At 33.7% G+C, this 15,135-nt stretch overlaps 1 protein-coding gene across 2 annotated transcripts in view; it reads left to right on the top strand.

Moving 5' to 3' along the window:
- Positions 1-15,135, top strand: part of lrp1ab (low density lipoprotein receptor-related protein 1Ab) — a 223,510-nt gene that overhangs the window by 139,850 nt on the left and 68,525 nt on the right. For both annotated transcript variants that reach the window (XM_087307138.1, XM_087307137.1), the window contains exons 26-32: positions 918-1,082; positions 1,167-1,411; positions 3,653-3,784; positions 9,552-9,779; positions 10,639-10,819; positions 12,224-12,318; positions 12,406-12,555. In XM_087307138.1, coding sequence (XP_087163264.1) covers positions 918-1,082; positions 1,167-1,411; positions 3,653-3,784; positions 9,552-9,779; positions 10,639-10,819; positions 12,224-12,318; positions 12,406-12,555 — 1,196 coding nt within the window. The remainder of the gene's footprint in view (positions 1-917; positions 1,083-1,166; positions 1,412-3,652; positions 3,785-9,551; positions 9,780-10,638; positions 10,820-12,223; positions 12,319-12,405; positions 12,556-15,135) is intronic.

Here is a 15,135-nt window from a genome sequence, read left to right as displayed (position 1 = left end):
AGTCATTAAAAGATAACAATTCAAAGACTCTCATCATCCTATTGCAAACGCCTAAGAGCTGTGTTTGACTCAGAAAAAACAAGTTGACATGTTGGTATGAAAGAGCTGCACAGTATTTTCAGTCATGCAGTACAATTATTTGTGTTACAAAAGTCACAGAAGTACTCTGGTAATGGAATATCTTATTAAGTCATTGAATCATTCAAGTGATTTGCTCCTAAGCAAGGATTCATCCGGCAATGAATAAATTGCTTAATTATTTATCAGTTTATCCTTCACTTAAGAGATTAATTCAAAAGCATTGTTTATTTGCAGAATTACAAGTCTATGTTCGTAAATATTGAATCGTTAACTCATTTAAATTCCCACAAAAGCACTCATTTATTCAGTAATGAAGCAATTGAAGTCTTGATTGAGTCTTTAAATAATTCATTCAACAGATTTGGTCAAAACTACTGATTCATTCCTTTAATGACGGAACTCTCTTTTTGTATGAGTTATTGAACCATCATGTAAAGAGATGTGTTCAGAAGCACTGATGCATCCCGTAATGAAGTAATTTGAGTTAATTGAAGTTCAGATCTACTGATTTATTGAATTGAAATCTTTGTGAGATGGTCATCAAATCATTTATTTGAAAGATCCAGCAGTAAAGCAAATTAAGCCTTTATTACAGGGTGAGTGAGTCATTGAATCATTCATTCAGGAGTTTTTTTCAAATCACTATTTTATCCAGTAGTAGTCAATACAGAGTTCCTTTAATAAGCAAGTAATTAAATTATTTATGAGTTTTTTTTTTTTTTTTTTTTTTTTTTGTCAGTTAACTGGAATCTTTATTTTAAACAAACAAACAAGCAAACAAGCAAAAAAAACTAAATAAAAAAAGATGCTGGTACAAGTAATGTCTCTTCCTCCAGAATTCTGTTCTGGACAGACTGGGACGCGAGCTCACCCAGGATAGAAGCTGCATCTATGAGTGGGGAGGGTCGTCGCACTATTCACAAAGAGACTGGTATTGGTGGCTGGCCCAACGGCCTCACTGTTGACTACCTCGAGCGCCGTATCCTGTGGATTGATGCCAGGTATGCACACTTTATTGCTACTAACATATAAAGTAACTTACATAATGTGATGTATGCGATTTTTCTAAAAATGAACATCTTTAGATCTGATGCCATCTACTCTGCTGCTTATGATGGTTCGGGCCTGATCGAGGTGCTGCGAGGTCATGAACACTTGTCTCACCCTTTCGCCGTCACCCTGTATGGAGGAGAGGTGTACTGGACAGACTGGCGAACCAACACTCTGGCGAGGGCCAACAAGTGGACGGGACACAACGTGACTGTGGTCCAGAGAACAAACACTCAGCCGTTTGACCTTCAAGTATTTCATCCATCCAGACAACCTCAGGGTGAGAAGCAGCAGGAGTTGGTTAAAAAAAAATACATTGAAATAAAGACGGCTCTTTATTTGCACGTGTTTTGCTTAGGAATGCCCATTTGTGTTAATTTTGCTAACTGACAACCACTGCTCGTTAATCGAATATTAACCATTAATTGGTTTAAATTATTATTTAATTAAAAAAATAAAATTGTGTCTATTTTGTTTCTGACACATAAATATTGCATAAAATACTGATTTATTTTACATCGCGAAGATATTAACAACAGAACATTTTCAAGCACCTGCAGTTTTTCCAACATCATAGAAAAAAAAGAATAAACTAAATAAAAATAATAAAATAAACAGTTCTGCCCTAGATATATTTCACTTAAATGACGAGTTTAGATTAAAAAACAAAAAACACTGACTGATCCTTTTTAAGAACAGCCATAGGTTGTTTTTTCCGTATGTTTTTTGTCTTCCGTCAAATAATAATAGGGGGCTACCTTAAAGCGAGCGATCCATGGAAAATAAGCATTTAGTTAATGCCCTGCTGCTATAATTATACCACAAAACCTTTTTACATTTAAGTACAAAATCATTATTTTAAAGATTATGTCTTGAGTGTCTGGTTCTACTTTCTGAGCTTCAGCTTTTTTTTTCTCTCACTCGCTGTTCATGAGCGCACGCATGTAATGACAAACAATGACAACGCGCGCGTATGTTGACTGTTTGTAAACAGTTTTGTTTTGTACATATGATATTGCATTAATTTGCATGCATGTTTTATAAGCTGTAAAATAAATGCCTGTTTGGAGTTATCGTTATGCAAAAATCAGGAAAATCTTTGGATTTGTTTGATTCGTTTAAAAATGCAATTTAAAAATGAATATTTTATAAAAACACTTAATAACTGTAATTTTCCGAATGGAAAAAAAGGTTGGTTTGCTGGTTGTGCACTAAATCATCAAAACTATAGCCTATTTGTTGTGTTTATGACGCAGATCCAGGAGGCGATCAGCATCAGCGCTGGTTTGGCATGAACTCGTCTGTGTCATACTGCATTATTCAACTTCCGTTTTGCTATTTTGGCAAAATATGTCTGTAGGCATGTTTGGTTGCATGTGTTACCGTCCCGCAAATTAACAAATATATGTTGCAGTTGCACATTTCGGGGCAGATCACAGCGAACACGATTTTACGTTCCAAAAACGCGAGGTGCATCACACTGCCTTTATCTTGTTGATAATAAATAAAAATGTGAGGTGCTCTTTTTTTATGTCACTAGGCGACGACTGAATCAGCTAGGTATTGATTGTGCAGAAGTGTCACTTTTTATGTTGTTATAATTGTACTATTTAATAATATCGTAAAATTTAAGATTTGTATATTGATACAGCCCTGGATAACTTTAAACAGTGGGCAAAAACGTGAGGAGCGCATAAGCAGTGTGCAAAACACTTGCGGGCGTTAGTAAACTATTAAAAAGATGCCCCTCTCAATGCAAAAAGTGCATTCGGTGTGATCAGCCCCTTATACAGCCAAACTTTAAAAATTGAAAGTTTGATACCAATACCGATAATACTAATACCATCAATTGGTTAAAAACGCACCCTTTTAGTTAACGGTTAATCGGTTATTTTGAGCATCCCTATTTTGTTCCATCTGTAAGCATTGCAAATGGAACAAAATCTTTGAATGAATTTTTATTAATCTTTTAAGAAATATTTACAAATTTAAAATCTTTAGTTAACATAACTGCTGTTATGTTAGCATTTTAAAGATGTATTAAATCAGTACAGTACAATCACGATTAGAAGGTTTGTTTTTGGAGCATAATGTAATAGGAATATAAGTACTAAAATTATTGTATCTAAAAAAAATTACAGCTAAATAGAAATGTAAAAATAAAAAACACTGCGAAAACCAAACAACACATTTCTTAAAACTTTAGATAAAAATGAAAAATTTTAATTAAAAATTAATATTAATTCAAATTAAAGCGTAGTTTAATATATTAATAAATGTTATGCAGCACCCTGATTTTACATATATAGTAGTTAAGCCAAATAATTTAAAGATTTCTGTGAATGTGTCTGAATGAATGGCTAATTTATTTATTTATTATTATAATTTTTTTGTAAGCTGATTTGTCATCTCTGCTTTTTTTCTCACAACAATGTAATATTATTTAACTTATATGTGACTTATATTTCGCAAAATGCTAAATTAAAATAACACTAGTTAACATGCACTTCTTTCTTTGCAGCTCCCAACCCATGTGCAGCAAATGACGGGAAGGGTCCATGTTCTCACTTGTGCCTCATTAACTACAACCAAACGTTCTCCTGTGCCTGTCCACACCTCATGAAGCTCAAGGCAGACAAACACACCTGCTATGGTAGGCTGCTGGATCCAATCAAATCTCATGTTTTTTTTTTTTTTGTTTCTTGCTGGAATACCGATTCTCTAATTACAGAGTACAGCACAGTATATTATGTTACCCATGACCTTGGCATTGCAAGCAACATTCTCTGCTGTTTGAGCCTCGGGAACAATATGACTAATGTACCTTGTGATGAAAAAAAAAATAGTTGGCAATATTCCACGATAACCATTTCAATCAAAATACATCACATGATCTCAATAGCTTTATCCATCAAGTGCTACTATAGCTGCTCCATATAAATAATTTCCATTTTAATCCAACGTAATGGAAAATCGAATCCAATTTATTTTATCATACAGAAATACATGTAGACGTATGTTTAATATTGCGGATTTTACCTGTAGATATATGCTAGTAAGTTATTTCAAACAAGTCCTAAGTCTGTAGTCCAAATTAAAGTGATTAGGAAGCTTATTTATGGTTTAATGTATTTATATTTTGTTTGTTTGTTTTTCAGATTACTAACTTAAATAATAAAAAGTAAAAAACAAAATCAGCTAAAGACGTGATCAAATATTTAATTTAAAATTAAATATAAAAAAAAATAATCTACAATCCAATTAAAAACTTGTCGAAACTTTAGTCTTATTTGCTATTTCATGTTTTATTCACTCTATTACTTTGTGTTTGTTTACTAGGAATTTCTAATAGAAAGTTGTGTAAATCTGGAGTTCAGATTTGAGTGATTAATAAGCTAATTTGCACCACTACAGTCCTCCTTGCAGGGTATTGTTTGTGTTAGCATATAGCTAAATCTATTAGCATTTCCGTATTACTTCACCTTAAATGTTCATCCGTTAGTATGTTTGTATTATGTAGTGTTAAGTCTGGTTTAATGTGCATCGAGTGATCGGCATGACCCACGGCATCTGCCTTGCGCGTTGCTGTGCATGTATGATTCTGCTGTTTCTGTTGCTGTGCAATGACACTTCCGTAACGCTAGTTGGCAGTGAGGTGTTTATGTTCCTCTGTGTCGAATTTCTAACTGTAACCATAAGGTAAATACGAAACAACAATCTCCATCCAGAGCTCATTCACAGGACTCATTTGTAAACACTTGCTGCATCTGGCTCTCTTGGCTCTCACTCCCCCCCACAGCAACCAACTCAGTGCTACCAAGCCAACCAATCACAGAGCTTGCGCTACACGTTGTTGCGACGTGAAGTTACAGTTTTTGAGAGGTGCGTTTCAGCACTGCCAGCGGCCACGGCGAGGGCTATGCTTCCATGCGTAGGCTGCGCCGTAGCATATGCGTGCGCTTGACGCAGAAGTATAAATTAGCCTTAAAGGCCCGTTCACACCAGGATGCTTTTTGCTCTCATTTTTTTTTCATTGACATTTAACACCTAATGACTAAACAAAGGGCGCTAACGTGATTGTGCAAAACGCCAGCCATAAAAGTGTCATTTTTAAAGAAACGCCTTTTTTTTTTTTTTTGACCCGCCACGTCAAAAACTTTTTCACAAATCAGATAGCTATTTTAGTTTAAGTGCCTGGAGCTACTAAAGTAACAGTAAACACTATTAAGTGACATTCAAGCACAAAACAGTGCAGGTGATTCCACTTTCACTTTCATTCATTGAACAAAATGATGCACCAAGGCAAGAATGTGGAGCTTCTTTTTTATTAGTGTCTGAACACAAAGAGCTGTATGATAACCGCAACCACAATTATGTCAGTAGGAGTGGAGAGTAGCTAATAGTATTTGATGGTGAGTTTAATTTCACTTTTCATCATTATTTGCAAGTTCATTAAACGCCAACTAATGTCAGGGGGTGGTTTTGCGTGTTCACTCTATTTAACACCGATGAAAATCACCTGCTTTCGAATGTAGAAAAACATCTAAAAAAAACTAAAGTCAAAAAGAAAGCAAAAACAAAAGTGTCCCGGTGTGTACAAGCCTTTACATTAGTGTCACTGAATAATTATTGTAGTTTTTATTAATCATTTTATTCTTTTTATTTTTTATGGTTTAATATATTTATTTTTTGTTTGTTTGTTTGTTTGTTTGTTTTTCAGATTATTAGCTGAAATTGTAAAAAGTAAAAAACTAAATCAGCTAAAGACGTGATTAGGGTTGTAACAATATACCGGTATGACGGTTTACCACGATTTGAACGTGCACGATTATCATACCATGAACAATTGCATATCAACGGTTTTAACCCTTAAAGACCGAGACAGCCGCCCGCGGCTAAAAATAAGTATTGCTCTTAAATGTTTAATAACTTTTGATCCGCTGATCCGATTCATACAATTCAAAGATTGGCATAAAGAAGAGAATCTCAGCTTTCCAGTGCTGTATCACATAACATTCGCGACTTTCAGAGGCTCCGGCTCCGGAATCAGTGCGGTTACGTCATCAACATTTGACAACGCTGATTTGACAAAGAAACGCTCGTCACTGTGTTTCCGGACAAACCAGACATGATACATTGATGCATTGTCCCTCCTCCATGCCCAGATTGGTTCAAACTCGCTATATCACAACCAATAAGCATAGGTTTCGCTTTTGTTTGTGGACCAAGCTTTTTGAACAACACGGAATGAGAGAAAGGCATACATTTTTGCGCGGCTAAATAAAACGCCAAAAAAAAAGTTTTGCATGAAATAATTCTTATACTAAGTACTTTTGCATGCACAGCAGCACAGAAACATGACAAAACAGTGACACAGCAAAGACGAACTGCTGCTCTTGCTGTTTTCAAAAGACGCAAATGAAGATGCAGCTGTTTATCTGCATTGCAGACAACCATTTCCAAATCCATATCCATAGACAACCATATCCATGCTGGCACATAAAACCTAAGGATGTTCCATATTGAATCTAGTTTCGTTACGTAACTATTTATAGTATAGTAAATATTTACTATTTATCTATTTTTTTACTGAGGATTTGCACCTTGTTTATTTGGACTTTATTTGGACTTTGACACATTATTTATTATTTTCTTAATTTTTTATTTGTTCATTGTAAGTGGTGTTGTTTATAGTAACTAAAAATATATTATTTGGAAAAAGTCAAATTTGCTTCACTGTTCTATTATTTTGTAACATTTGTAACATACCGTATACCGCGAAACCGTCAAACCGTGGTATTGTTTTAGACGATTATCATACCGTGAAAAATTCATACCGTTACAACCCTAGACGTGATCAAATATCATTAAATATAATAATCTAGTCCAATTAACAACTCGTGGAAACTTTAGTCTTATTTGCAGTGTCATGTTTAATTCACTCAATTACTTCCTGTGTTTTTTTACTATGAATTTCAGATATAAAGTTATTTTTACCCCTTATTTCAGTAACTTTTCCATTTACTATGTTTTTAAATGATCTAATTATTGTCTCATTCTTGAGGACAGGTTGTAAACAATTTTCGACACATCCTTCTTTCAGATTCCTCTCACGTTAGCACTAGATCCCTCAGTTTTTCTTGCTCTGGCTCAGAGTATGTCTGCGCTCTTGTGTGGGCTGTAAATCTCGTTTTAGAATCAAGAAAAGAGCAGCGTGGCATGTCTTGCCGCCCAGATGCAGGATCCGTGTTTAGTATTCCGCAGCACAGCCTTTATTCTGACTCTGAAGAGAGCAGGGTGATTGGAGGAAAGACCTGTAGCTGCACTGATGAATTAACACTGATGTTAGAGAGTGGAAAATGCTTTTAGGTTCTGCATTCTCTCTTCAGGCTAATCAGTGTGGAGAAAACACATCAGCATTTTAGACAAGACCGTCGTCTCCATTAATCATGGTAAATAAATAAATCAAGGCTGCATTTGATTGATTAAACGTAGAGTAAAAATAGTACTGCTGTGATATATTATTAGCTTTTGAAAGAACTGTTTTCTATTGGAATATATTTTAAAATGTCACTTAATGCTTTGAAGGCAATTCTGCATTTTAGTAAATACTATTCTTCAGTCTTCCATGTCACATTATATGTATGTTTAATTGTTAGTTTTATAATTATGACAAAATTAATAATGTGTTTTTTTCTGCTTCTTTTTGTTGAAAAAAAGTATTGGGTTTTCTCAAAAATATAAAGCTTATGTAAGCTCAAATATTTGCCTCAAACCAGGGTTATTATACATAGTTAAAGGTGCAGTAGGTGATCTGCCAGAATGCTAGCGTCAGCATAATAGCTTCAAAATTTTCAGTCCCTCCCCTGCCATCCAAAGCCACGCCTCCTTAAGTCATGAACGTGCACCTATTAGATATAACACTAGAGCATGTCATTCACCAGTTAGAAAACTTTATAAAGACACGCACTTTATCAAGCGCAGTTGTTGACAGGCTTCAAGAATCAAAATCAAACTTCACCTCAGTAAAGCTGGTTAGGCGGAAGAGCACATTGCCTTATGTTTTGTTATTAAACTAAATCAAAATAATAGCAGAAAATAGCAGTGCTAAAACAGAAATATCCTGTCTTCCTTTTACAAAACACTTACATTACCAAGCCAACAAGTGACTTCTCATTTTCAATTTTGCTCGCTGATCCTCGAACATCGCTTGTTTTCATTTCCTTTTACACTTGAACAACTAAATTAAAGCTTAGGTCTATTTAACTGACTATATTATTGATGATGTAAAAGGTACTTTATGAACTTGAAAATAGCCAATCTTTTGCTGGACGTTTTCAGTGGCTGAACAACACTCATTCATAAACAAGAACACAATCTACATCAGCTTTGCGTGGCTAAAATACTTTTAAAACAGACCTGTTTAAAAGTAATACTTCAGCCGTGGTGTCATCCTTCAGGTTGTTGTTTTAAACTGCATAACGACATTTCCCTCCAACAATCAAAAGTAGTTCTGATATTGATTCAGGGTTTAGAAAAGTTTCCGAATTTTTGGCAGAAGCCCTTTCAAAAGCAATCTTTCTTTTCATGGAAACAAGGCCACGCTGGTCTTTCAGAAGGAAGTTCAGGTTGATGCAGAGTTTGCCTGATGTCTCTCTGTCAGCTGTAGATCCGTGCTTCACGTGTACGCGCGAATGATGTATCTGTAGAAATTCAAATTTAAATTTGTTGACAGACAGTTTGAGATGCCTGTCTTAATTGAGTTATTTGTTGGTCCGACAATATTTAATTGGATGAACAGTTTTTAGTTTTTGCCTTACCCAGAATATAAAAATACAAATACATACATTTAGATTATTTACTTTAATCAATAATAATGGAATGTGAAGAGACTTTCAACCAGCACAACTAAAAATATTTCTGAATAGAAATAACTAAAGCTACAAAAATAGTTTTAATGTTGTTTAAATAATCTTTAGTTGAAGAAGTAAAATTAAATGCAAATTAAAAACTAAAAAAATGTTTTTGATAGTTTTAGATTAAATATTTTAGAATTATTATATTTTAGATAGTAAGATTTCTGTAATTGGCATGTAGTTTAGTTTATTTCCTCAAAACTAAAATTATAATTACAAATATATGCATAAAAACTGATAAAGGTGACAAAAACATAAAATTGCAACAGATTCTGACTTAAAAAATAAAATCTGATTAATGATAATAAAATAGCACTTTTACACATAACAGATGACTTTTAAAAAACAAAATCTGAACTTTCATCCAGCACTGCACCGTATATTTGTGATGTACAGTAAATGCTGTTTTATTAACCATCAATAAAATGATTTGTTTGGCTCATTTCTTCAGATGTTTACATTAACATTTGTAGTGATGATGACTCTTGTGGTTTTTCTGTTCAGAGTATCGTCAGTTCCTGCTTTACGCTCGTCAGATTGAGATCAGAGGGGTTGACATTGATAATCCCTATTACAACTACATCATCTCCTTCACTGTCCCTGACATTGACAATGTGACTGTGGTGGATTATGATGCTCTGGAGCACCGAATCTACTGGTCTGATGTTCGCACGCAGACCATCAAAAGAGCCTTCATCAATGGCACTGGTGTGGAGACGGTGGTGTCTGCTGGTGAGATTATAGCTTAAGTTTCAACTTCTCTTATCCTGAGAAAATATTAGCCCCAAAACTATAAATAAAAATGTAAAAATGGATAAATGTCTTTATTTAGAAAGATAAATGACCTATTTTTATTATGTGTGGTATGAAGTAGGGTTACTTTAGTGTCACTGAATACTGAATACCTGGTATATTTTTTATTGATGGTTTGGATTAGTATTTTTTTCATGACTTTAAGTCATTTTATGTTTTTTGTTTTTGTTATTTGTTATTTGTGGATTGTTTTAAATTATTTTGTTTAAGAATTTTTAGGATTTTAGTTTCAATTAGCTTAAATTGATAAGCATATCCTTGGCAATTAGCTGAAGTAATAAAAAGTGTATATAAAAAGAAAGAAATAAACAACAAACCTAATTAAATATAATTAAAAAATAATTTCCTATAATCAAATTAATTGTATATGCACATTTTAAAAATATTATTTATTAAGGAATTATTATTTAAGTAATTGTTTTATTTAGCAAGAATAAATTAAATCGACATTTATATTTTCTATAAAGTAAAAAAAATATTTAAACTTTTTATTTATTTAATTTTATTTTTACACCCGTTTGTATCAGCATGAGATGTCATTAGATGTTAAAATGGTAAAAAAAAAATAATTATTCCGTGACCCAAGCGTTTAAACTATAGGGCATATTTGTCAAATTTTCCTTAAGGATAAATTACATTAAAATTATTCATACATTATATGTCCTATTACATCCCCACATTTCCTGGAGGATTAAAAACAAATAAAAATACAGTTTAGCTTTGCATTGTTGCATCAGATTTGTTTTGCATCTTTCCTTTTTTTCTTTTTCCATGCCAGATCTCCCTAATGCTCAGGGTCTAGCTGTGGACTGGATCTCCAGAAACCTATTCTGGACCAGCTACGACACCAATAAGAAGCAGATCAACGTAGCAAGGCTGGACGGTTCTTTCAAGAATGCAGTAATTCATGGTCAAGGACTGGACAAACCTCACTGTCTGGTGCTGCATCCCATCCTGGGGTCAGTACAAGTATATACACATGCGTATTTGATAGTTTTGGCTTAGCATTAGCTTTTTTCTTGACATGTTAGCCTCTTTTCCTCTCAGCTTGTTTAGTAAGCTCCATATGGAGAGGAGCAGATGTTGTGCCAGTTTGCTGCTGGCAGAGATTATAAAGGGTGTAAATGAGAAATGTTGGCGCTGCTCACGAGTGCCCTTAATTTGCACTTTTCAGTCATTTGCCGTGTGGAAATAGACATGACCAGGTTGTACATACGAGATGCAGAATCAGACACTCAAGACTTACGCATGCAGATTTATTGTAAGGGGAAGAAAGACCTATTTGTGACTTGTGTAAGAATATTTTGACGATAAAACATCTTTTAATAGAATGTGTATTTTTAAATGATATTAGAGAACATTTTTATTCAGGAAATATTTTAAGTGAAATGTTTGAAAAGGTGCCTTCGAAGAACTTTTAGAAGATTTATCTTTAATCAAACAAAAAGATTGTATATGACTCTTTTTAGTGTTGTTGCTACTTGTATACCTTTTTTTGTTTTGTTTTTACAATGGATGTTTGTTAAGAAACTAATTAAATTTTATGATTATATATTGTATATTTATTAATATATGTTTTTGCCATGAATATAGCTAATGCTGCTGATATGGCACTAAAACCTAAGTAAATAAATAAACAAACATTTGCTGTGTGGCTAGTTTAAACCACATGTACTAGCATGCTAGTTTCCATACAGGTTAGGTTTTGATAAATGGAGTGAGATGCAAACTGTAGAAACTTGACTGATTTTTGATTATTTGTTTTATTAATGTTTATTTCTTTTGTTTGACGTTAATATTTAAACTATGCTTCTTCTAAATAATCATCAACTGCCAAATCACAAGTCAGATTAAATATTAATGTTATGGATGCCTTTAATTTTTATTTCACAATATTCCATTTTTATTATTTAATGTTGTGTTTTTATGCTTGTTTTTATCATATATTAGTGTATGATTTTGTATATGTTGTTGTATTGTAATTCCTAAAAAATATATATATTTAAACTGGTAATTGCATAATAAAGTAATAAATAATAAAACAATAATAATTAATGTTTTTTTATTCAGAAAATTTAATAATGGGCATAATTTCGTCACCTTAGAATTATAAGGTTTTATCTGCGTTCTGAATACTTTTGAGATATTGAACTTCAAAGTTTTTTTATTATTATTTATTATTATTAGTAGTAGTAGTAGTAGTAGTAATAGTAGTAGTAGTATTTCATTAAATATTTAGTTATAAAAATAATCAATTAATTATTACAATATTAGAATTCCTTAGCTGTACGATGACAAGAATGTTATTTTATCAATATTAATCTTTTAACTACAAATTCAATCCATAATATATTTAATTACAGGAAACTTTATTGGCTGGATGGAGACAACATCAGCATGGCCAACATGGATGGCACCAACCACACACTGCTGTTCACCAATCAGAAAGGCCCAGTTGGTGAGTGAGCTGTCTTACATACCTTTTGTTTGCCCAAAGCTAAAAGATGATGCTTTACACATTGATTTTTTTTCATTCTTGTGGTAGGCTTGTCCATTGACTTCGACTCAGAACAATTGTACTGGATCAGCTCAAGGAACAGCACCATCAACCACTGTAAGATGGACGGCTCTGGGTTGGAAGTCATTGAAAGCGTGAAAGGAAAACTCACCAAAGCTACAGCCCTCGCCATCATGGGTGAGAGAAAATCGCCAAGCTATAGTCACCAATGCTAGAATAAAGTCTGTTGTGTTAGATTGCCTCAAAGTCACAATTTATTTGTAACTCATACGACTAGTTTTTTTTAAGGTGAATTTATATGTAAAATTCACTTTGTAAGGTGTTTGAACACAGATGTGCGTCAACACTTTGTAAAAAAAGGCCAGCAATGGTAAAAATGCAGCCACTTTTTATAATCCCCATAAATGTGTGTTTCCAAACACCAGAGTTGTTTTTATACTGCACCAATGAACATATGACTCTCCAAAAACTCCTGAGCAACTGAGGAAATTGTGGTTGAAATAAATTTATAAAGGTAATGTTCCAAAGAATATTAGTAAATTGTTATATTTGTGCCAAATCTTTTTTACACCTGACTGCTTCCCCCAACAATGGCCAGTTCAGAACAACCTCATATTTAAATCAAAAATGTCACCTCAAATTTTGAGAATTCGCTTACTACATGTGCTTTTTTTAACATGCTATGTGGCTAATATGGCTGAAGTTTAGTCTCTTCTCTGACTGATTTTTCCAGTGACCAGAGCTGTGCTGTTTATTAACACACTTTTATTATGAACTATACTGTCCGGGCCGCTGCTGGCCAAAAGGGTGCCCTATGTGAAATTATACTGTGGTGGAAAAAAATCACACAAACATATGTGTTTAAACATGTACTTATTTATTTATTTATATATGCATATAGACACTCATAATTATACTTAAACATTCAAATATTTATACATGTGTTCTGCAGAAACATTCCTAATTTTAAACATTTACAAAAGGTAAGGAATCAAAGCCTCTCTGTACCCGTAGAGATGGACGGTCCTCAGTGCTTCATCCTGTGTCTGTACCTGTGCAGCTGCTGGTGTCTCTGGAGCAGTTCTGGTCATGCCACAAATTTCAGCATTTAATCTTTAAATTAGTCATTTGAAGAAAAACTCATGACACACCATTAAGACAATGAGTTAATCAAGCACTCTTCATAATGTGTCTAAACTATAACCAAAATGTGGATTTAACCTGCACTTTAATCTATGGTGACAAAAGCTGGCCCTTGCTGTCAGTATAAATCAAAGATATTTGTGGTTTTTAAGAATTAATGAGTGTATTTTTAAACAAAAAACTTTGTTAAAATTCAATAAAAATAATCATTAATTAATTCATGCAATAAAAAGGCCTGTGGCTTTCAGTAGTTTGACTCATTTTATATTATTGATATTTCAGAAAACACAGAATATTAGTCAGTTTTGTTATTTTATATTGTAATGTACAAAAATGAAAAACCGGCATAATAAAAACACACCAATCCACTGATATTAAGATTAAAGACACTTTATTGTCATTGCAGTGATACAAGCAATAACAACAGCAGCAATAAGAAATGTATAGAAATAAACAAAACAATAAACAATGATAACTGCAAAGAATTATATAATGTATAATTTTATAACATAATAACTATATAATAATAAAAATACATCCAGTGTAATAATTGTGCAGTGCATGTATATGTACAGTAGCTGGTGTGCAAACAGAATTGTAAAGTATTGCACAAGTAAGTTAATAAAAATAATTGAGTTTGTGTAATTATCAGCAACATGGGGAAGAGGGGCAAACGCGAAAAGTCATAGATCATGTCCTGTCATAGGTAAAAGCATAATGCACAGCAGCAAAGCAAGAAACTGAACGTAAACAACAACAAATAAGGCAGGTTTGATGCAGTTGTGGAGGAGTTTGAACATTAGCCTCACTAATTTACTTACTAATTTACAACCAAAAATATGTTTTCAAGATTCATGGAAGTTTCCTGAAAGTGATGCACGCGATTCATCTTGTACTTTTTTCCTCTTCTCGGCTCCAGACAGGTGTTGTCTCTTCCTGGGCATAGAGCTGCAACCTGCTTCAATTATAATTATATGTAGCTAGCAGCTGCAAAGATAAGTCGACCGGGCTGCGTGCTCGCGGCTATGCGTGTACACGGAAAAACATTACGTCATGTTTTTTTTCGCCTATTATACAATTATTTTTTAATGTATTTAACAGCATATTATTAATATGTATTTTATTTACACTCAGTTTATGTTGATATTACTTAATAAATATCAATATTTTTTTGAGCAGCCGAGATGGTGCCCCCCTCTAGGCCCTATGCAGTCTGCGTATAGGGAGCGGCTGTACTGTATACTGTATAAATAGGTGACAGACCTTGACGTTTTTAGGAAGATAAGTGAAATTTACTATAGTGTGATTGTGGAGAGGTTAGCATGATCGAACACCCAATGAGGGGGGAGTGCATGCTCAGAGCCCGGCGGCTAATCAGCAGGCCAATCAGAAATAATAAATAACACCTGTTTATTCTAGTGATTGGGCAGGAGAGACTCCCTTCTTAAGGAGAACGGGAGGAGCAGTCGGGAGAGGAGGGAGAGAGCACACACACACACACAGCTACTGGTGTTGTGCACTTATATAAAAATAAAAACTTCAACTTACCTTATATCGCCGACCCTGTCTTCTTCTTCCCACACAACAACCAACTTTTTTTGACATTTTATCTGC

Source organism: Danio rerio, chromosome 23, assembly GCF_052040795.2.
Source record: "Danio rerio strain M-AB ecotype USA chromosome 23, GRCz13ab, whole genome shotgun sequence".
NCBI classification, from domain to species: domain Eukaryota; kingdom Metazoa; phylum Chordata; class Actinopteri; order Cypriniformes; family Danionidae; genus Danio; species Danio rerio.
This window is presented reverse-complemented; position numbering and strand designations above follow the sequence as displayed.